Below are 24,787 nucleotides of genomic sequence, written 5' to 3' on the forward strand. Positions count from 1 at the left end.
AGTCCATCCACAATCATTCTCATACATGCATTTTAAACACAGCATTTCTTGAGGGCAGTCTCACATTACAGCATCAGCTGAGAACTTGATAGAAGGGCAGTTTCCATCTTTGCCTCAGACCTAGTAAATTGGAAACTCTGGAGGTAGGGCTAGCAATATGGTTTGATAAGCCCTCCAGGTGATTTTGATGCATGCTAATGTTTGATAAATCTCTCCTCTGGGGCCTATATACTTGCTAGTTAAATGGGATAAATGTATTCAACTTCACCAGATGCTTGCATTGAATGAGATTTTCCATTAGCTCTATATCCTTGCTAGACTTAAATTTTGCCAGTCTGGTGCATGTATAATGATATTTTATTATGTTTGTAATTTACATACTTTTAATTACTAATAAGATTGATAGTCTTTTTTTGTTTATTGGTCATTTAAATTCTCTTTCTGAGAGGTGCCGATTGAAGTCTTTTGCCCATTTTAAAACTAGAATGTCTCTTGTACTTACTGATTTATGGGAATTTGTCATGTATCCTGAATGTTAGTTTTTTCAGTGATATGTGTTGTGGATATCTTCCACTCTGTGGCTCATTTCTGTGGTTCTTTTAAAAGCAAAGTTCTTCTTTTTTCTTAGTAGTCAAATTATCAATTTTTTCCTTCTGTAGTAAAGAAGAAATTCTCCCTTATTATTGTCTAAAAGCTTTCTTGTTTATTTTTTGTCTTTGAATCTTAGGTCTGCTCAAAAGTTTTTATATATGGTCTGGGGCTGTATGCAATTAATTTTTAAAGTATGGGTGTCCAATTTTCCCAGCAACAGTTATTTTAAAAGGTTGCCTTTCCCCATTGCTTAGCAATACTACTTTGTCAGAAGCATATCAAGGATCTCTATGTTTGATCTGTTATTCAGCACTCTATTCTTCTTCACTGCTCTTATTTGTCTCTGCATCAGTACCACACTATTAAATATTGTTGTTTTATAATAAATCTTGACATCTTTAAGAGAGTATTGGCTATTTTGACCTTTTATACATTTATTTCTTTATTTTTAAACTTTAATTCCAGTACTGTTAACTTTCAGTGTTATATTACTTTTCGTGTACAGTATAGTGATTCAGCAGTTCTGTACATTACTCAGCGCTCACTGTGGTAAGTGTACTCTTAATCCTCTTCACCTATTTCATCCATCTTCCCACTCCCATCCCTTCTGGTAACCATCAGTTCTCTATAGTTAAGAGTCTGTTTTTTTGATTGGTTTCCTTTTTCCTTTGTTTTGTTTCCTAAATTCCACATATTAAATGAAATCATATGGTATTTGTCCTTCTCTGACTGATTTCACTTAGCATTATACTCTCTCTTCACATTCATTCATATTGTTGCAAATGGCAAGATTTCATTCTTTTTTATGACTAATATTCCATTGTGTATATATACCACATCTTTTTTTTTTAATTGAATTTCAATTTGCCAACAGATAGTATAACACCCAGTGCTCATCCCCTCAAGTGCCCTCTTCAGTGCTCATCACCCAGTTACCCCATCCCCCCGCCTGCCTCCTCTTCCACTACCCATTTTTCATTTCCCAGAGTTAGGAGTCTCTCATGTTTTATCACCCTCTCTAATTTTTCCCATTCATTTTCCCCTCCTTTCCCTTATAATTCCTTTCACTATTTCTTATATTCCCCAAGTGAGTGAAACCGTATAATGTTTGTCCTCCAATTGACTTATGTCACTCAGCATAATACCCTCCAGTTCCATCCATGTCGAAGCAAATGGCAGGTATTTGTCCTTTCTAATGGCTGAGTAATATTCCATTGTATACATAGACCACATCTTCTTTATCCATTCATCTGTTGATGGAAACTTGGGCTGCTTCCATAATTTGACTATTGCAAATAATGCTGCAGTAAACATAGCGGTACATATATCTTTTCAAATTAGTATTTTCATATTCTCTGGGTAAATACCCAGTAGTAGAATTACTGGATCATATGGTAGCTCCATTTTTAATTTTTTGAGGAGTTTATACACTGTTTTCCAAATCAGTTTGCATTTCCAACCACAGTGCATGAGGGTTCCTTTTTCTTCACATCCTCACCCACACTGGTTTCTTGTGTGTTTTGACTTTAGCCATTCTGACAAGTATGGGGTGATATCTCCTTGTGGTTTTAATTTGCATTTTCCTAATGATAAGTGATGTTGAGCATCTTTTCACGTATCTGTTTCCCATCTGTATGTCATCTTTGCAGAAATGTCTGTTCATGTCTTCTGCTCATTTTAATTGGATTATTTGGTTTTTTGGTATTGTGCTATAGAATTCTTTATGTATTTTGGATACTAACTTGTTATTGGATATATTCCTATTAAGATTGTCTTTTAGTTTTGTTGGTTTCCTTTTCTGTACAGAAGCTTTTTATTTTGATACAATTCCAGTAGCTTATTTTTGCTTTTTTCCCCTTGCCTCAGGAGACATATCTAGGAAAATGTTGCTATGATGGATACAAAAGAGAGTGAGCATGAACAAGGGGGCAGGGCAGAGGGAGAGGGAGAAGCAGGCTGCCCAGGTAATGGGGAGCCTGACATGGAGCTTGATTCCAGGACCCCAGGACCAGGATCCCAGCCAAATGTGGATGCTTAACTGATTGAGCTACAAGCACCCCTGTTTCCATTTATTATTTTTTTAATATTTTATTTATTTATTCTTGAGCGATAGAGAGAGAGAAAGAGGCAGAGACACAGGCCAAGGGAGAAGCAGGCTCCATTCAGGGAGCCTAATGTGGGACTTGATCCCGGGTCTCCAGCATCATGCCCTGGGCTGAAGGCGGAGCTAAACCGCTGAGCCACCCGGGCTGCCCTCCATTTATTTTTTTATTTACTCTGATTACTTGGTTGACCCATTTGTTGTTTAGTAGCATGTTATTTGACCTCGATTTATTTGTAGTCATTCCAGATTCTTTCTTCTGATTGACTTTAGTTTCATAGCATTGTAGTTGGAAAAGATGTGTGGTGTGATTTCAATCTTTCTGAATTTGTTTGGACTCATTGTGGCCTAACATGTGATCTCTTTGGAAAATGTTTCATGTGCAATTTTTAAAAAATGTGTGTTCTGCTATTTTAAGACAGAATATTTTTAATATATCTGTTAAATGCATCTGTTGTAGTGTGTCATTCAAAGCCACTATTTCCTTGTTGACTGGAAAATTCTGTCCATTAATGTAAGTGGGATGTTAAAGTAACCTGTTATTGTCTTATTATCAATGACTTCCTTTCTGTTGTTATTATCTGCTTTATATATTTGGGTGCTCCCAAGTTGGGTACATAAATACTTACAGTTGTTATATTTTCTTGTTGGATTGTTACCTTTTTAATTATATAATGTCTTTTATTTGTCTCATATTCTTTTTTTTAAGCCCAGTTTGTCCAATATAGAAAGCTACCCTAGCTTTCTTTTTACTTCCATTTGCATGGTAAATGCTTTTTTTATCCCTTCACTTTTGATCTGTATATGTCTTTAGATCTGAAATGAATCTCTTATAGGCAGCATATAGATGGGTCTTGTTTTTTTTTATCCATTATATCACATTGTGTCTTTTGATTGAAGCATTTAGTCCATTTGTATTCAGAATAATTATTGATAGGTATGTGTTTATTACTGCCATTTGTTACTGATCTTACGGTTGTTTTTATAGTTTTTCTCTGTACCTTTTTTCAAATGCTCTCTCAACACACTTTCATGGTATGTTGGCTTTGTTTAGCAGTATACTTGGATTCCTTGCTCTTCATTTTTTGCATATCTTTTACTATTTTTTATATATTAGTAGCTGAATTTTTTTATTGGCAGCAGAAAACGTGAGAGTATCATTCTGCACTCAAATAAGATGTTTAACACATTTCCCCCTCAAAATTCCAAAATGATCTTCCCTTGTGTACATACTGACAAATTCTAAACTATGTTAAAATTCAAATTGCCATTTCAGTAGCTCTATCTCTATCCTGTGACTATTAATAGTACTGAACAATGAGCAGAGCATGAAGCCTATACATCCAAATGTTCCTGTAACTGGTTTTTGATTTGTGATTACCTTAGATTTATATGTAACATTTATGCATGTATTAAGTTGATGGTCACTTAAGTTAGAACTCATTTTTTTACTCCTTTCCCTCCCAGGTTTTAGGCATATGGTGGCGTACTCTATATCCATGTATTTTGTGAATGCCTTGACTGATTTTTATAGATATACTTAATTTTACTGCTTTTGTGTTTACTGCTTACTCTTATTGTCTTTCTTTCCACTCAGAGAGTTCCCTTTAACATTTCTTATGGGACTGTTTTAGTGATGATGAATTCCTTTAACTTTTGTTTGTCTGAGAAACTCTTTATCTCCCCGTCTGTTCTGAATGGTAGCCTTGCTGGATAGAGTATTCTTGGCTGCAGATTTTTTTCTTTTAGCCTTTGAATATACTTGGTCTTTTGGCCTTCAAAGTTTCTGCTGAAAAATCAGCTCTTATCCTTTTAGGGGTTTCCTTTGTACATAACTGTTTTCTCTGGCTGCTTTTATTTTATTTAATTTTATTTTTTTTCCTCTGGCTGCTTTTAAAATTCACTCTTTATCAGTACATTTTGCCATTTTAAATACTGTGTGTCTTGGTGAGGACCTCTTTGGGTTGATTTTGTTGGGGGGCTCTCTGTGTCTCCTAGATCTTGATATTTCCTTCCCCAGAATCAGGAAGTTTTTGGCAATTGTTTCTTGAAATAAACTATCTACACCCCTTTCTCTCTCTTCTTATGGAATCCCCATAATGTGAATGTTACTGTGCTTGATGGTGCTGCTGATGTCTCTAAGACGTTTTCCCTTTTTTTTCCCCCCTCTGTTTTGTCCAGCTTCATTGCTTTCTGTTACTCTGTCCTCCAGGTCATTCTTCTGCTCATCCATTCTTCTGCTTCTTCTAGTCTACTATTTATCTCATGTAATATATTTTTAATTTCAGTAATTGAGTTCTTCATCTCTGGTTCTTTTTGATATTTTCTGTGTCTTTGTTAAGAGTCTTACTGAGGTCCTCCACTCTCTTAAGTCTAGTGAGTATCTTTATGACCACTAATTTAAGTTTTGTATAGGCATATTATCTTTGTTTCATTTAGCTATCTTGCTGTGATTTTTGTCGTGTTCTTTCATTTGAGACATATTCCTTTGTCTCCTCATTTTGTTGAACTCTCTGTGTCTACTTCTATGTGTTAGGAAAGTCAGTTATGTCTCCTGTTGAAAATAGTGGCTTTATGAAGAAGAGGTCCTGTAAGTGCCCTGCAGTGTGAAGTCCCCTGTTCACCCTGATGTGAGAGTCCGTTTTTCTCTCCACTCCATGCCCACGGTGTCCATCGTTCCTGTGGATAGTCCCGTTGGTCCATTTTGCTCTGTACCTTGTCTTCACCCTTTCTACTCCCTACAGTGGGTTCTCCTCTCTATATTTAGCTGTGGAGAGTGTGTTCGTTCTGCCTGTCTTCGAGTCTTTTCTAGGTTTATACTAATATGGGTGTTACCTAGTTGTATCAGTGGGAAGAGGTGAGCTTAGGATCCTCCTACTCTGCCATCCTCCCCACCTATCAACCTTTTATGCTTTTAAATATATTTTATTATGAGCTAGTCAAGTTCTACCAAAAAACTTCTTTTAACTTTATGATTCTCATAGAGATTGCACTGAATCCATCAATTATCTTAAATTTAATTGGCATCTTTATGATATAGAGTCTTCCAGTTTATGACCATATGATATAAGCCTTTATTCAAGAGCTTCTATAAGGGTTTATAATTTTCTCTAGGGATTTTCCATTCTTCATTAGATTAGCTGTCACAATTTCATATTTTTAGCATAAAATTTGCTATTGTTAATGGTATTTTAAACATTTTTATTTCCAATATAAATACAATGTTTACTAGACTTTTATGGAAGTCTTTTATTTCTGTATGTTAACAATTTTTTCATAAATGAATTTTTTCACATTTTGTTTCTTACTCTATAGTTATGGTGAATCTTATTGATACTAAACCAGCCTTGACTAATGTGGATAACCATAACTTAATCCTGGCATTATCCTTTTAAAATATTGTTGGACTTTGTTTTTATTTAGGATATTTGTATCAGTGCTTATGATTATGACTGATCTGTAGTTCTCCTTTTTTATATTATCCTATTGGGGTTAGGTGTCAAAAATTTTGATCGTCTCAGGAAATGTGAAGTTTTGTTTTTGTTTTTCCTATTCTCTTTAAGGGTTAATTAATGTTGGCATTATTTCTTCCTTAAATGGTTGTTAGAACTCACCAGTGATGCTCTTTGGGCCTGGAGTTTTCCATATGGAAAAATTTTTTTAATATTCATTCAGTTTCCTTAGTGATTAAAAATCAAGGCAGGTTTTTCTAATTGTTAAGTCAACTTATTAAAAGACATTTTTTCTAGAAACTTTTCTCTATGTTGTCTAAATTTTCAAATTCTTGATATAAATTCATTCATAATAATTTCTTTTTAATATCTGCAGATTGGTAGTAATATCCCCCCTTTTCATTTGTAGTATTGGTTAGTTGTACCTTCTCTGTTTTGAGGTCTATTATATAAAAGTAGTATAGAGTATAGTTACTAATGTCTGCTCATTATTAAAGAGCAGGTACTGATACATATTAGATGTACCATGAATGTTGCTGTCACAGTAACTTGTCTCATTTTTATTTGACAGTATATCATGTTAATCTGTAGTTGGTCTTTGCATTTTAGCCATGTAAAGCTGCAGTTGGAAGGGTAGAAGAGTAAGTTACAGAAACCAACTTAGAAGAGAGTTTCAAGAAGATAAATAGCCAGCCATAATGTTTATGAAAGTTCCAGGAGAGGGCAGATTGGAAGTCTTAAATTTGGCAGGAATAGATGTTATTTACTGTAATTGATAAACAGTGATCAACCTCTTAGTCTCATGTAAGACTTGTGACCCTTAATTGTTTTAAGACACTCCTTTTTTTTTTTTAAAAGATTTTATTTACTTATTCATGAGAGACAGAGAGAGAGAGGCAGAGACAGGCAGAGGGAGAAGTAGGCTCCATGCAGGGAGCCCGATGTGGGACTTGATCCAGGCATTCCAGCATCATGCCCTGAGCTGAAGGCAGGTGCCCAACCGCTGAGCCACTCGGGCATCCCAAGACACTCCTTGTTTCAAAATCCACCAGGCATCAAGAGTAAAGTTTTCAAAATTTTAGTTAGAAAATTTTCAACTCTCCTCTTTTTTTCTTTTCATTGTTTCCAGTGATTACTTTAAGCTCAAGGGTGAAATTCACTGACTAGGAAATTTGGGAAAGCTTTTGTTCCTTCTGTTCATCCTGTAGATATCAAGGCTTATATCCAGAGTTTTAATGCTTTCATTTTCTAAGCATTCTGAATTACTGTTATATCAAAATCTATTTTTTACCTGGTATATTTCTAATTTTGTTCCTTTGCAATGTGCCTTTAAATTGAGACCTTATATTGAGGTCTTCTGAAAGGCAGTGTAGAAGCTTATGAAAATACTAAAGTAGGCAAATCATGTTTCACACAAATGGAAATTCTAGTTAACATAAGAGATCACTTTATCTTTTCCTTTCACTTTAGGAACTTGTATCCCTGAGGCCCTGTAAAGCTGCAGAGCTGGTTGCTACTCACTTTTCTGAACAGATTGAAACAGTCATTAAAAAACTCCAGGTAAATATTGCAAAAATAAATTGGGAAGAAACATCTAGTGGAGAGATAATTACTGAATATCCATTTAAGCACTTTTGATTGTAGTAATTTCTTCGATAGTTGCCATTTAAGCATTTTTTATACTGTGTGTGTATTTGGGAGCAGTTGTGTGATAATCTCTGCATCTGGAAATGAAGGAGTTCATCTTTTTGCATAGTAAGTAGTAACATCCCAGAAACATTTTTAGAACTATACTCTGTACTTATTCTAGAATTTGTAATCCACAGAAGATCCCTCCTCCTCTTTTTTGTTTTCTTTTGTTTTTCTATAGGAACTACATCTGTATTCTCTTTGAGGTTGATGTTATTTATTATTTATTCAGACTTTTGTCATCCTCACATTAAGTTAATGCTGACTATTTAGAATTTTTCTTGTAAAATCTTAACTAGAATACAGTTATATTAATGTCAAATATTGAGATGTTCAGTTTGAAGTACTCATTAGTGAACCTAGTGTTCCACTTGTCACTATGATTGCAGTGAAAATAATGAGTTTTGCTCACTGTCGTTAAGGCTGTAAGTGATAGAGGTAGGAAGTAGGACAATGACAGCAACATAAAGCATGACCCAGAGTCCTCAAGTACCCATACTTGAAGGAGAGGATAACCTTTTAAGTTGAAAACCAAAGCAGTGAGTGGGGGCAGCTGGCCTGAGAGACAAAGATATGCAGTTTATTAACTAAAACACTTATTATGGCCTTACCATATACTGTAAGGTAGGCCTTGGGTTGCAAATAAGAATACAATCTTCTCTTTAATTTTTCCTGTGAACTAAAGAAGTGCTTATATACCATGCAAGGTTACAAGTGCTACAGCAGACACATGGAGAAAGCACTGTAGGAATAAGAGCAGAGAGTGGTGGACTGATGCCAGACAAGAGCCCCCAGCCATGCCTGGGCTGGGTCCTGAGTGACTGGCATCCATTTTCTTTTTCTTTTTTTTTTTTTTTAATTTTTATTTATTTATGATAGTCACAGAGAGAGAGAGAGAGATGCAGAGACACAGGCAGAGGGAGAAGCAGGCTCCATGCACCGGGAGCCCGACGTGGGATTCGATCCCGGGTCTCCAGGATCGCGCCCTAGGCCAAAGGCAGGCGCCAAACCGCTGCGCCACCCAGGGATCCCGGCATCCATTTTCTAGGCAGAGAATTGAGAATCACTTTCTAGATAGAGGATTATGGGTATGTAGAGACTTGAAGGAATGAGACAACATGCATATCCAGAGAATGGCCAGGTCTGTGTGAAGCATGACGTGCTGGGGATGATGGTGGGAGGAGCACGTGGTGAAGCTAGAAAAGGTCTGCTGGAGGGAGGAGTTGAAACTAGAGAGGCTAGAAATGAGAGTTTGCACTCTGATACTGAACAATCTTATGTGTAGCACTAGAAATTGTACTGGATATTCTAGATAACCTAGAGAATTACTAAAGTTTTTCAGCAAAAGGACATCATTAGATTCATTTTATAGAAAACTAACTTTATAGTGTGGGGAGTAGACTAACAGAGCATATGGAGAACAGAGACCATGGAGACTAGTTAGAAAGTGAAGGGTTTAGGCAGAAGATGGCGAGAATGGGGACTAAGTAAGTGGTGGTGGTGTGGATGGGTTCAGGGTGTGTTGTGGTATAAAACACGTACAGGACTTGAAAATGAGTTAAAAGTGACTCCCAGGCATCAGGCTTGGCTGTCCAGCATAATGAGGTCCATGAACTCAACATATCCATTAATTCAATAAATATTATGTACCTTCTGTGACCCAATAACACTGTTATGTGCTGTGGATATAAAAACATAGACATGTATGCCTATGCTTAAGGAAGAAGGCAGATAAGCCAACAGACAGTTGCAGAATAGTTGAACTTAAATGATGATAAAGCATTGCCCAGGATACTGAGAAGTACATGGAGAATCATTCAGTCCATTCTAGTGATTAGGACAGGAGGACACTTCTGCTAAAACTACTCTCCATCCCCTCTTTAAAAGTCAGCAGTTTCTGACCTATTGCCTCACCTTAGTGTTGTCACTGTCATTTAAGGTTATCTAAGCAGGATTTTCTGTTTCCCTTAGTCTCTAAAGATCCTTAGAGACAGAGAGGCCAAGTAAATAAATATAATGTCACTTATCAGACAAACATAAAAAAGCTAAAGTGTCATAGATTTTGTTTAAAAGATGTTTATTTGATTGTGGAGTGCTTGGAGAGTCTTATACATTTCTTTTAAATAAATGAAGTATTTATTTTATTGCAAAGATTTACTGAATATGAAAGTACCTTTCTTAGTGGCAAGAAATAACGCTTCTAACCAATTATTTTGAGAATTCTTGAAATGAAAAAAAGCCAGAATATTAAGTTATAACCAGGAGGAGAGTCCTATTAAATAAAACAAAATGATAGACCAGGAAAATGATAGAGAATCAAAGACTGATAACATGTTTTAAATGTCATCTTCTAAAGTACATTAATCCTTTTCAGTTTTGAGAGTTCTTTGCTTTATATGGATGAAGTTTGAAGTATCCAAAAAGAAAGAAGAAAGAAAAACTAAGCTATAATTTTTGCTTAGTTTCCCTAAGAACTTAAAAACATTATTTATATTCAGGGTATTTTAAGGTGTATCTCATTTAATTTTCACTTCTACCTCTGCAGAAGGCAGAGAAGATATTGTGTTCTCTGTTTCAGATAAGTAAACTGAATTACTAAGAGAGTCAGTGATTTAAACAGTCACATGGCAAGTAAGTGGAAGAAACAGAACCCAGATTTCATGACATATTAATTGTTAATGTTGCAGTGTGACATCTCTTCTGTAGTTGATTACAGAAGTTAATGAACTTTTTTGGTGGTGGTTGCTGTTTGTGTCTCAAACTCCCATTCTACTTAGATTATATCACAATAGGCTATTGTCACAAAAAAGAGGACCTGGTGAGGCAGTGTGAACCCCTCAGTGTAGCTAGAACTCACTGTCAGCACAGCAGTTCAGAGCACCTGCCTTTCCCAAGGTCCTAGTGCCGAGAACCGCTAAGGATGTGTCTTAGTATAGGGCTTTTATTTTTTTGACAGTAACAATGCATTTGTGTTTCTTCTGCACTCAAAATGGAATGTGTGACAGTGATTTCAATTACTGAGAGGAAATGACCTCCAAATGACTCTTTAGAATTTCTTAGATCTGTACATAGACTTAAAAGGGGTTTTCTAGAGTTGTTCTTTACCATGGCATAGTTTGAAGAATTTAATTTTTTTTTTTTATTGTTTGACTTAAAAGGGATTTTCTAGAATTGTTCTTTACCATGGCATAGTTTGAAGAATTTAATTTTTTTTTATTGTTTTTCTATTCAGAACCAAGTTTTGCTTTTCAAATTTTTGAGGAGTCTTCTTGACCCAAGGTATGTTAATAAATTTGTTTTTATTCTAGATAGATGAAAATTAAAGGAAATAGATTGAGGTTAAGAATACTGGCCAGCGGTTTAGCGCCTGCCTTTGGCCCAGGGCGCGATCCTGGAGTCCTGGGATCGAGTCCCACGTCAGGCTCCTGGCATGGAGCCTGCTTCTCCCTCCTCCTGTGTCTCTGCCTCTTTCTCTCTCTCTCTCTCTCTCTCTCATAAATAAATAAATAAATAAATAAATCTTTAAAAAAAAAAAAAGAATACTGGCCCATTGTGGAGCGCATGGTGACTCAGTCGGTTAAGTGTCCAAGTCTTGATTTTGGCTCAGGTCATGAACTCTCTCTGCCTCTCCCTATTCCCCGTCTCCCCTAAAAAAAAGAAGAAAGGAAACTGGATCATTTTATCTGAATAGTATAATCAACTTTTGATATTTAATGTTAGTTTGACAGTTTCATAAATTATTCCAAAACATCTGATGAAAATAGATTATATCTTGAGGGAATACTTTTCATTTGAACATGGGCATACATGGTGAGTTGTTATCATTGTAAAAAGAAAATAATGAAGTGATGCCGTGAAGACATGGTTCAGGAAGAATCTGATGACCATCTGGCTTCCCCTTTCTATCCTAACATCACTTTTTCCTGTTCTTTATTCCATACTGTGGATTGATAGTTTTACTTTCAAAATAAACCCCTAGTTCCTAGCTCACCTCTAAATTTATTACCTCTTAAATCCTCATTTGAAGTGTTAATTTTAAATAACTTCTTGTGGTGGTGTGAGAAGCAAAGTTTAATTTTTTTTTTTTAAGTCCTACTCTGGTACTCATCACATGAAAATTAACCCAGGGAGATAAGATTAGTAATGGATTTGTAAGCAGAGCAGCTCTGTGTGAGAGATCTTAACATTTTGCTGTGACTAAGTGGACTAATTGGGAGTTGAGTGGAATAATATTTAACATCCTCTAAGACAGTCACTCTGTCCTAACTGGAAGTATGTGTCAGAATCACCTTAGAAACTTGTAAAAATACAGACATCTGGGCCCAAACCCACAGAACCATTGTAGGTGGGGATATTTTTGATGTGTACTGAGTTAAGCATCGGTGGTGTAAGGGTAATGTTCCAGTATGACATAGCTTTCCCATCAGACGTACAAACTTTTATGTTGCTTTATGGTGTACACTAGCTGCTGAAAACAGTCATTTAGTTACTTAATGATCATCTCAGTTTGGGTTATTCCAGGATTCTGTGCTATTTTTACATACCACAATGCCAGTAGTCTTGTTGATTGTAATAATTTTTTGGAATCTCAGTCATTTAAATCTAGAGCAGACCAGGCTGCATTTAAATTCAGTCATCCAGATGTGGATGTTTAGAAACATGCACAGGCAGATGTTTAGAAAGGCAATCTGACTACATACCCCAGCACCACTGTTCAAAACATCTTCACATCATCTATGTTTTAATTCCCTGTTCTTAGAATATCACTGAGGCTAGATAATTTCTTTTTTTTTTTTTTTTAATTTCTATGAATCATTTGTCTCTCCCGCAGAGCCAGTTTGGGCCAAGGTCATTTGTAGTTAACTGATAGGAACATCTTAGATCAGTTGGGTGTTGGTGGGGAAAGGGTGGAGAGAGCTGGGGACAGAGATGTGAAAGAAGATGGGAGGTGCTGAGTAGACCAAGGAAGGAGGCACCCAGCCTCAGCCCCAGCCCTTTCTTTGTGACCTGTGCACCCCTTTCTCTTGTGGCACAGTTCCTCCTGTTCCTCCCTTGTGGTATATCCATTCTCCTAATGATGTGGAAATGTTGAGGTTCGAAGCCAATAGTCAAGAAAGAATTCTTGAGATGTCTTTGGTGCAAAAAGGTGTTTTTATAGCATGGGACAGGACCCCTGAGCAGAAAGGGCTGCCCTGGGATTGTGAGAGCATCTGATTATATATTCTGGTGTTGAGGAAGGTAAAGACAAGGGAAGTTTCCAAAAGGGTTTCCATATGCTAATGAAGACTCACAGGATGCTGGAGGCCTAGCTATTGTCAAGCTAAGATTGTCTTTCCCTTTTGGGAGTTCCTGGAGGAATGTTTTATCCTGCCTTGCCTCAAGTATCTGCCAGGGGGCTGCAGGTGATAAGGAAATTCAGTTTTATCCACATTTACTTTTTTCCTTTGTTCCTCACATCACTAGGACCTAGAGCCTCTTCCCTTAGGGTAATTTATTTGATCAAGTCCTTTTTCTCCAACCGTCCTATCTGGTGGGACTCAAGCTAGAAGGACAGAGGAAATTCAGCTTTGTGCTTGGCTCTTTCTCACATGTAATAAAATGCAGAAGATGATACTGGCCAAATCTTATTTTTTATAAATAAAAAGATACCAGTATTAGGTAATATAAATGCAGTCATCGCTCTAAATGACTGATTTCCCAACACATTTTAGCCTTTTTAAATAAGAATTCTTTTTGACTAATCTGATAAAAAAGGGATTAGAGTCTTGTCAGGTTCTGGGAAACAAGGGAATATGGAAAAGACGCTTAGAGGAAAAAGAACAGCAAGAATAGGTAGACTGGGCCTGCCTGGCAGTTTTCACTGGCAGACAGTGGAGACTATTTTTGCCTTTGATTCTTCCCATTCTGTTCTTAAGCATTTGATTTTTTTTTTTTTTTTTTTTTTTTAAACAACCAGGTTCTCCCCCAACCACTCATGAAGTTCTTTTAGCAGTGTTCTGGCAAGTAAGGAAAATGAAAGAAAACAGTCGTTTTCAGATGGAGACTGTATATGTGTGTCATGTCAGAATATTACTTTTTTTTTTTTACTTTTGCCCACAAAACCTGAGTTAATAGGATATGGATATATATATATATATATATATATATATATATATATATATATATATATATATATAGTTTATGCATATTTGATTTAACATTTACCAGTATTCATTGAGTTGTTTTTGAGGGGGGTAGCCTTTTATTTTGTCAATAGCATTTTTAAAGGGACAAATCTTCTAGTTGAATTCTTAAGTATATTTCTCTATTGTCTTTGTTCGATTTCTTTGTTATCTTTGCTATGTAAATAATGTCCTCAGTAGAATTAATTGACCTACAAAGATATTGGTGGCATCTGTACATAGAAAGATTAGATAGTTTTTGGCGGGGTAGTTAATCCTACAGAAGCAAATTACTTGCCTGAATTGAGGCCAACAGCTTGGGAGAGAACGGATTTGCATTCTCTTCCAATTCCCTTCTTTGGGACATCTGCTACATAAGGCCCATCCTTCCCCCACTCCCTGTGTGCACTCCTGCCAGGCCAAGAATTCTCATGGGAGTTCTCCTGATATATTTACATCCAGATGTAGGCCTTTTGTGGAGTGGGGATGCTTGAAGAATAATAGAAAAGGACACTGATGGCTTTTGTGGGGCAATGAGCTGCATAAGGAATAAAGAAAATGTGCAAGTATATTTATATTCACAGTATTTTCCCCAGTACACTTCTCTTGGTAATGTCGATTTAGCCTTTGTTAACCATGTCCTGGAGGCCTCTGAAATATGTGGTATGATTTTCTTGTAGGAAAAAAAAGAACACATAAAAGTCACATTGTATTTCTAATCTTTAATCAAAATAAAGTAAAACTTGAGTGTTGCTAAGAAAATGAGTAGCTTTGCCAAGGAGCAAAACATAGATTATGGAAATGGTTATACATTGGATTTAAGTTGAATTTGTCAGTGTTTCTGTGGATAATTTTGAAAGGACATTTTAAGATATTGACACTCTGTTAAAATAGCATATTTCACAATTAAATAAAAAATTAGATTGTTATGGGGGCACCTGGGTGCTTAGTAGGTTAAGCATCTCTTTTTTAATTAAAAAAAAATGTTTAATTTCAGTTCAATTTGCCAACATATAGTATAATACCCAGTGCTCATCCCATCAAGTGCCCTCCTTGTGCCCATCACTCCAGTCACCCCATCCCCCCACACTCCTCCCCTTGGTTGCAAAAGCATCTGACTCTTGATTTTAGATCAGGTCAGGATCTCAGGATTGTGAGATTGAGCCCCTGTGTTGGGCTCCACGCTCAGTAGAGAGTCTGCTGAGATTCTCTTCCTCCCTCAGCTCCCCCTACCCCATATGCACACATGCTACCACCTCTCAAGTGAATACGTCTTTTAAAAAATTAGAATATTCCGTTCATGAAGTTTGACATAGAAAAATTCATTTCTACTTCTGTTAGTGCCTATCAGCTTGTCCAGGCTTACCACCAGTTAATCCTATTGTTAGGATAAATTTTCCTCTACCCTTCAAAGGTTCTTCTGGCTAGACGAAGAATCAAATTGATAGGAGTCAGAATAACAGGAGAAAATCAAATTTAATTTCATGTATATGAAAACCCCATGTACGTGAGAGTTTCAAAGACAGAAAGGTAAAATAAGATATATATGCCATCCTGAGCTAAGGAATGGGGGATAGGGGCCTAGGATTTCAGAGAGGAGGAGGGCAATTTACAGGGCAAGAAGAGCAGATGTTCGGGATTTAGATTTTTGCCCGGCCATACAGATGGGCCACTCAGATGAAATTTATCTCTGATAATAACTCTTACTCTGGGAAAGACTCCCGCTTTAGATTCTTTTAGGTAGTTAATTGGAGGGGAAAGATTTCTCTTGAGCTCACAGGGTCTTAATTGCCTTTAGCTCAAAATAGTCCATATGCCAAAGTGACATATTTTGATGAGACTTGTTCTAAACCCTTCAGTGTTTTTGGTTAGTACTTTGCCAGAAGCTCAGATTTAACCTTTTAAAACATATCATTTCCTAATCTCTAGACCCTTTAGATAGATAGATAGATAGATAGATAGATAGATAGATAGATAGATAGATAGTTGATAGCAAGAAAATAGCCTACACTTGTTTATTTCTTTATTGATTACGTCTTTATAATGAAATTGCTGTCTGTTAAGTACTATACTTGAGGTTGAAATGGCATTATCTGCCAATTTATTTCATTTAACAATTTACTGAATAACTATAGTATGCTAAGCACTCCGGCAGGCATGGAAGATGAAATAGTGAATAAGATGGGGCCCTGCCTTGAGGGAATTTACATTCTAATGGAGGAAATAGAGAAGTAAGCAGGAAATTACGTATAAGTGTTTTAAATAAAATTCTGAGAGTAATGATGTATTCTTCACTTTGCTTTACTCCAGTTTCTCAGCCATACCATACAGAATCAATTATGACCACAACCTTTTTTGGATAGCTCCTGTATATATATAGGAGTCCTCTCTTCTGTTCCCTACTCCTCTGGTTCAGGCACACAGTATCTCTCTCCTGATCCCTCTTGCAGGCTTCCTAACCAGCCTTCCTAGTTCTTCTTCCATTTTTAAAACAGGCAAAGTTCTCCTTCTCAGAGTTCTTTCTGCTCTCTTATCCAAAGCAAAACACAACTCCTCATGGCCTTCCTTGATGTGATTCAAGGCCTGTCTATCCAGGTTCATTTTCTTCCTTTCTCCCATTTCTCTTTGCTTTATTCCTCAGCAGTATTGACCTGTTTGTGCAGAGGAGGCACTACATGTTATCATTGCTCTCTTTGCATGTGTGTTCCTCCTTCATAGTCTACTTTGTCTTTTTTTTAATTATTTATTTATTCATGAGAAATTATAATATATATACAGAGAGACAGACACAGGCAGAGGGAGAAGCAGGCTACATGCAGGGAGCCCAACATGGGACTCAATTGCGGGACTCCAGAATCATACCCTGGGCTGAAGGCGGTGCCAAACCGCTGAGCCACCCAGGCTGCCCTCCACTTTGTTTTCTTGAGAGCAACTTAAAGTATATAGTGTGTGTGTGTGTGTGTGTGTTATTAAGACCTCTAAAGTTATACGTATGCTTTGATCTAGTGATTCACTTTTGGAAAATGTTTAAGGAAATGCAATGAAAGAAAAAAGTAGTTAGTATTAAAATACCCATATTAGCATTTACATAGTGAAAAAACTGTTTTAAAATAAGGCTGGGGGAATAAAGGCCATATATGAAAGACCCACAGCTAATAGCATCCTCAGTGGGGAAAAAATTGAGAGTTTTTCCCCTAAGGTCAGGAGATGACAGGAATGTCCATTCTCACCACTGTTTTTCAACAGAGTACGGTAAGTCCTAGCCTCAGCAGTCAGACAACAAAAAGAAATGAAAGGCATATACAGCAGCAAGGAAGAAGTCAAACTTTTACTCTTCTCAGATGTGATACTGTATGTAGAAAACCTAAAAGACTTCACCAAAAAATTGCTAGAACTGATGCATGAATTCAGCATTTCTTATACCAATAATGAAGCAGCAGAAAGAGAATCAAGGAATTGATCCCATTTATAGTTGCACCAAAAAGCATAAGATACCTAGGAATAAACCTAACCAAAGAGGTAAAAGATCTGTATCCTGAAAACTATAGAACACTTATAAGAGGAATTGAAGAAGACAAAAAAAAAAAAAAAGGAAAAACATTCCATGCTCATGTTTTAGAAGAACAAGTCTTGTTAAAATGTCTATACTACCCAAAGCAGTCTACACGTTTAAAGCAATTCCTATCAAAATAACACTAGCATTTTTTCACAGAGCTCAAATAAATAATTCTAAAATTTTCATGGAAGCAGAAAAGACCCCAAACAGCCAAAGTAATGTTGAAAAAGAAAACCAAATCTGGAGACATCACAATTCCAGACTTCAAGCTATATTACAAAGATGTAATCATCAAGACAGTATGGTAGTGGCACCTAAAAGAAAAAAGAAAAAAGAAAAAAACCAGAAACATATATCAATGGAACAGAATAGAGAACCCAGAAATGGACCCACAACAGGATGGTCAACCAGTCTTCAACAAATGAATAAAAGAAAAAAAAGAAAAACATTCTCTTCAACAAATGGTGTTGGGAAAACTAGACAGCAACTCGCAGAAGAATGAAACTAGAGCACTTTCTTACACCATACACAAAAATAAATTCAAGATGTATGAAAGACCTAAATGTGAGACAGAAAACCATCAAAATCCTAGAGGAGAACACAAGCAGCAACCTCTCTGACCTTGGCCATAGCAACTTCTTATGAGACATGTCCCTGGAGGCAAGGGAAACAAAAGCAAAGAACTACTAATTGACTATCATTTTTCTTCCTTTTGAAGAACTTCTAACATTTCTTGAAAGGCAGGTGTACTGGTTCTCACAATTTTTGTTTGTCTCAGAAAGTATTTCTCCTTCACTTTTGAGAGATAATTTGCTGGATACAGAAGTCTAGGTTGGCTTTTTTCTTCCAACACTTTAGATACTTCCCTTTCCTCTCTTCTTGCTTGCATGGTTTATGGAGAGAAGTCTGGTGTGATTCTTATCAGTCTTCCTTTATAAGTAAGCTGTTTTCCTTCCCTCTGACTTCTTTTAAGACTTTGTCTTTGATTTTCTGCAGTTGGAGTATGATATGCCTAGGTGGAGATTTTTGCTGTTTATGCTGTTTGGTGTTCTCCGAGCTTCCTGGATTTGTAGTTTGATATTTGTCATTACTTTAGGGGAAATTCTCAGTCATTATTGCTGCAAATATTTCTTCTGTCCCATTTTCTCTTTCTTCTCCTTTTGGTGTTATATTTGTCCCACAGTTTTTGGATATTCTATTCTGCCCCCCCCCCATCCCCAGGGTGGTTTTTTTTTCCTTTTTATTTTGCCACATGGCATGTTCCGATGAGAGATGAAATGATTACTCAGAATCCAGTATCTTGGAACAGATACTTCAGATTCTGAAAGGGCTTCACCATCAGGCACTACCAAGAAGTACAGGTGCCAAGGTGAAACCCTGAATCTGGGTTGGCTATCGGTTTTATTATTGTAGAACGTGAAGTATGTGGGAAAAAGGGAGGAAAAACAACTCAAGAAAACCAATTGTGAGAGAGGCAGTAGGGAACTTCATGGGTGACTATCTACACAGGTTTCATAGAAACATTAACTAGGGGGCGGTGGAGGATGGGGGAACTGACCTTAGTAGGCCTGGCTAACTACCCACCATCATTGCTGTTTTCAACATGTATTGTTTTCATTACTGACCGATGGTGGGAATAATTTGCTTTGGCCATATGCATAAAGCTATCGCCATTTACCCATGTCCCTGTTCTTATGGTTTCTTTTATCTGCTGAGGTCTTGCTTTCTCTTTTTTTTTTTTTTATTTTTTAATTAATTAATTTATTTATTTATTATTTTTTTTAAAGATTTAATTTATTTATTCATGAGAGAGAGAGAGAGAGAGAGGCAGGTAGAGACACAGGCAGAGGGAGAAGCAGGCTCCATGCAGGGAGCCCGGCGTGGGACTCAATCCTGGGTCTCCAGGATCATGCCCTGGGCCGAAGGCAGGTGCTAAACCACTGAGCCACCCAGGCTGCCCCTTTATTATTTTTTTTAAAGATTTTATTTATTTATTTATTCATGAGAGACACAGAGAGGGGTCTTGCTTTCCCACAATATTTCAGTGTGGAAATTTCTATTGATGTGTTACTGGCATACCTTGAAGCTCACTGATTCTCAGCTGTGTCCAGGCTGTTGATGAAGCCATCTAAGGCATTCTTTATTTTATTCAGTGTTTTTCATTTCTAGCATTTTCTTTTGATTCTTTCTTTGCATCCTTTCTTAGAGTTTCCATTTCACTGCTTACTTTACCCATCTGTTCTTACATGTTGTTGCTTTTTCCTTTACAGCCCTCGGCATATTAATCATAGTTGTTTTAAATCCTGTCTGATAAATCTAGCATCTCTGCCATATTTGAGTTTGGCTCTGATGCTTGCTGAGTCTCTTCAGACTGTATCCTTTTTTGTTTTTTTAGGATATCTTGTATCTTTTTATTGAAAGCTCAAAATGAAGTACTGTAAACTGAGGCAAATAGGTCCTTGGTGTGACTTTTTATTTGGCTAGAAGTGAAGCTAAACTTATTGTGTGCTATAGCTATAGTTTGAGGGTGAAAGTTCCTTGAACGTCCTTGTTTTTGTCTCCCTGATTGTCTTTGGATTTCCCCAGAGACTTTTCCTAAAGTCTGAGCTGTGTAGTTCTTCAATTATATTTCTATATTATCATACAGGCATGCTTTGTTGATGGGGTGGTGAGATATGGTAAAGGAGAGACATTCTATAGTCCTGTGATTAGTGTTCACTCTTTTGGTGAGTTGTATGTCTGGGTAGTGACCCTCCCAAGTACCTCTCAGTAGCCCCTTTGCCCTTTAAGTGAGACAGGAAGGCTAGAAAGGGCTCGACTTGGGTTATTTCTCTTCCCTCAGCTTGTTTAAGCTCTGGTAAAATAGTTTTCCTGGAAAGCAGTTGTATTAGTTTGCTAGGGCTGCCTTAACAAAGCACCACAACTGTGTGGCTTAAATAACAGAAATTTATTGTCTCAGTTTTAGGGATGAGAACTCTAAGATCAAGTGTTGACAGGATTGTGGCTGTGAGAAAGAGACTGTTCCATGTTTCTCCTCTAGCTTCTGATGATTTGCTGGCAGTCTTTGTCATTTCTCAACTTGCAGAAGCATCACCCTGATTTCAGGCTTCATTTTCTTTCTTTCTTTTTTTTTTAAGATTTTATTTATTTATTCATGAGAGAGAGAGAGAGAGAGAGAGGCAGAGACACAGGCAGAGGGAGAAGCAGGCTCCATGCAGGGAGCTCGATGCGGGACTCGATCCCGGGACCCCAGGATCACGCTCTGGGCCAAAGGCAGGTGCTAAACCGCTAAGCCACCCAGGGATCCCCCAGGCTACATTTTCACATGCATTCTCCCCGTATGTAGGATTATGTCTCAATTTCCCCTCTTTTAAGGATGCAGGTTATGTTGGATTATGAGTCCACCCTACTCCAGTATAACCTCATCCTAACTTAATTAGTTACATCAACAAACTTGGTGTTTCCAAAGCAAGTCACATTGTGAGATGCTGGGAGTTAGGACTTCAGCATCTGGATTTACAGGGGACATAAGTCCGTAACAGCAGGTCTTGTTAAGAACAAAATGGGGGATCCCTGGGTGGCGCAGCGGTTTGGCACCTTCCTTTGGCCCAGGGCATGATCCCGGAGACCCGGGATCAAATCCCACATCAGGCTCCCAGTGCATGGAGCCTGCTTCTCCCTCTGCCTGTCTCTCTCTCTCTCTCTCTCTCTGTGACTATCATAAATAAATTAAAAAAAAAATTAAAAAAAAAAAAAGAAGAACAAAATGCTCTGGATATATTTTTAATCAGCCACTTTTCTTCTCTTTGCTACTGGAAGCATGGCTGGATTTTTCTCCAATCTTCACTATGAGAACTTGGTGGCTCCTTGAGATAAAATTCATGAAAGTGTGGGAACCCGCACCCCAAGGCTTGGCGACCTAGAATATTTAACTCTTAAGTTTGTCCACACCGAATCTCTGGCATTTTGTCATTTACAGTTTAAGCTTTCCTATTCCAGTACTGGCTCCAGAAGCAGTGGTTTCTGCTCCTGGCTTCCACTCCAGTGTGCTGTGATTATTTATATCTACCTATCTGTTGCTCTCCAATTTAGGGATGACATTTTGCCCCATGACCTCAGCTCTCAGGTAGAGCAAAGAGGAGCTGTTGATTTTTGGTTTGTTTGGCATTTTTCCTGTGAGGATGGAAGTGTTAACTTTCAAGCTCTTTACATGCCAGACCAGAAACTAAACATCTTCATTCTCTGTATGTTCAGAATTATATGTGGCTATCATTTTAAATTTATAGTAGTCTGACCCAGCATCAGTTCAAAACTGTTTCTGAGAACAGTTTAAAGAATATTTCTGTGGTGGGGTCACAAAACTGCACCTTTTTTTCTCCAGTTCCATCCATCACTTTGGGGAGAGCATGGTATCACATGTCTCATCCAGACCTGAGAATGCCTCAATTTAGGTATTATGCTGAGGTGGCAGGACGTGTACCTATCCAGCCTTTCTTTTTTTTTTTTAAAGATTTTATTTATTGATTCATGAGAGATACAGAGAGAGGCAGAGACACAGGCAGAGGGAGAAGCAGGCTCCATGCAGGGAGCCCGATGCGGCACTCGATCCCAGGACCCTGGGATCACGCCCTGGGCCAAAGGCAGATGCTCAACCCCTGAGCCACCCTGGCATCCCCCTATCCAGCCTTTCTTTGACTTAGGCCTATCAAGACAATTCTTGCTAGTAGGATTACTGGCAGATTTTAGTGTTAAGGAGAGCTTTGCAGTGGGAAAAAGATACACACTGCAAATAACCTCAGAGTTCTTCTCATTACCATTATTAATAGTGGTATTTTTTAAAAATTGTTTTAGCTTACCCTGTAAGTTTTTATGAGTTCTTAATTGAAGTCTGTACAGCATTGGAATGACCCAGATACTCTTTGTACTTGATAAGGTTATGGAGCTAAATTAATTTTCTATGAAAATCATTAGGCTCTTATTTCTGTTAGCTTATAAAAGCCATTTTTCTGCTTATGTAGGAGAACATTCAAAACAATTCGGTTTCTTTTTTTGTGACTATCAGAGAGATAATAACAATTCTATTAAGATTTGGGGAGGACATTTTGACACTTGAGACTAGGGAAATGGAGAGTGAACAAGTCCCCCTGGAGATGTGGCTTACATCTGCTATTACATTGATTTGATGTAGCAGAATCTTTGCTGTGAGAATGGTGCACTTGTCCGCTTTGGTGTGAGAAGGGAGTGCGGCTGTTCTGTGGGAGGGATGCTGGAGTTCTGCAGGATGTCGAGGGCTATCCGGGAGATCTGTGCTACTACATACTTTCTAGTGACAGGACAGGTTTCCATCCAGTTTGTGGGACATTGCTATTGGTACAGTTCCATATACATTTTGGAGGTATTGTCTTTGCTACCTTTAATAATCACACTTAAAGTGCTTTTCGGGCAGATTGGAGTATTCACTGTTTTTGTTCAAATTACATGGGATTACATTGTGGCTTTTTTCTTTTTTATAGTCTATGATATTTTAATAGCAATGTATTGGGGCAGATGGTAGCTACACCTGGGTGAACATAATATATAAACTTGTCAAATCATTATGTTGTGCACATGAAACTAATGTAACATTATGTGTCAACTATACTCAAGCAAAAAATAAAAATAAAAAATCAATACCCAGGAATCCTGTCATCATTGAAATTAACATTGTGCACTTTCATTCTCTTTTTTTTTTTTTTTGTCAACAGTTGTATGCACATCTACATATGCATTACATACACAATTCATACAGCTATTATACTATATGGGCAAATTAGATCCTGTGTTTTTTGTTATATTTGATTTTGCTTCTATCTTAGCTTTTATCTAAAATACCAACAAGTGCATGAAGACTTCTTTTTTTATCTGAATTGTATTATTTATTTATTTATTTGTTGTATTTTTTATTGGAGTTCGACTTCTGATCAAGTGGCAAGGATGAGCTATGATTTAACTTTGCCTTTTAACAAACCCTTATCCAAAGGTACCAACTGACCAACTTCAATTCTTGATCAATGTATCTGATTAGAAATGCCATACTTGTACCATATGACATAATGTTCTATGTATGGGTTTGCCCATTGTGGCTTTTTTTTTTTAATGGAGGAGGGGCAGAAAGAGGAGGAGAGGGAATCCCAAGCAGGCTCCATGCCCAGTGCAAAGCGCGATACGGGACTCAGTCCCGCAACTCCGAGATCGTAACCTGAGCCAAAATCTAGAGTTGGATGCTTAACTGACAAGTCACCCAGGCTTCCTACATTGTGGCATTTTTAACAAGGAATGTATATAGAAAGCTAGAAGTTCTGCCTAACGACTTTGTAAAACAACTTGAGAATGAAAACTACATGGAGAATAATTGTCTTTTCTCTTGTGTGTTGTGAGTGATATATTTGAGTTCTCAGTCTTAAAGGTAAAGTAGGGCATCTGGGTGGCTCAGTCAGTTAAGGGGCTGCCTTGGGCTCAGGTCGTCATCCCAGCATGCTGAGGTCAAGCCAGAGGCTGGCTCCCAGCTCAGCAAGGATCCTGCTTCTCTCTCTCTCTCTCCCCACCTCCAGCTTGTGCTCTCTCTTGCTCTCTCTCTCTAAAATAAATCTTTAAAAAATAAATAAAAATTGTTTTAAAAAAAAGGTACCAAGTAGTCATCAATATGCCACCACCTGGATTTATGGAGATGAGCAGGGAATTTAGGCAATCAGGATTTAGGCTAAGCTGAGCCCTAAATTGTCAAAATAAGTTACAAGGAGATTATGAAACTCTTTCTCAGAAATCTCAAGTAGTCTCTACTAGCCTATTTTTGTGCAATGTTTAGAGTGAAGAAGAGAGACTAGACCAGACTTTTTTCATCCCCATGCAATATTTGTTTTCTTTATCAAATATTTTTATGAAAATTTGAATTTTAGAGTCATTTAAATGATGTAACTTATTCAAAACTGATACATAGTTTATCCTCCCCTAGAAATAGCTAAATGTACAAGATCATAATTTTAAATTATTTTCACAACCTGAGTAAGGGTGGATGTTTTCCCCAACCTGAATTTTTGTGCATGATTGGTATGTACATGTATTTGACAAGGCCTATATATGCTTTCTTTTAAAGCTGACAAGAGAAAAGTTGTGTGTGCCTTGTAAAATTCTACCTTTTATATATACAGTTAAATGTTCATATCTTTAGAGTCAGTGCTATTTTTTTTTTTTAAGATTT

At 37.3% G+C, this 24,787-nt stretch overlaps 1 protein-coding gene and 1 long non-coding RNA gene across 7 annotated transcripts in view; one reads left to right on the plus strand and one right to left on the minus strand.

Annotated features, from left to right (window-relative positions):
• The window catches only part of VPS8 (VPS8 subunit of CORVET complex), a 257,257-nt gene that overhangs the window by 139,330 nt on the left and 93,140 nt on the right, over positions 1-24,787 (plus strand). For all 5 annotated transcript variants that reach the window (XM_072807706.1, XM_072807710.1, XM_072807707.1 and 2 more), the window contains 2 exons: positions 7,615-7,704; positions 11,066-11,112. In XM_072807706.1, coding sequence (XP_072663807.1) covers positions 7,615-7,704; positions 11,066-11,112 — 137 coding nt within the window. The remainder of the gene's footprint in view (positions 1-7,614; positions 7,705-11,065; positions 11,113-24,787) is intronic.
• Positions 1-24,787, minus strand: part of LOC140622120 (uncharacterized) — a 114,165-nt gene that overhangs the window by 80,897 nt on the left and 8,481 nt on the right. The window lies entirely within an intron of this gene.

Source organism: Canis lupus, chromosome 31 (genome assembly GCF_048164855.1).
Source record: "Canis lupus baileyi chromosome 31, mCanLup2.hap1, whole genome shotgun sequence".
NCBI classification, from domain to species: domain Eukaryota; kingdom Metazoa; phylum Chordata; class Mammalia; order Carnivora; family Canidae; genus Canis; species Canis lupus.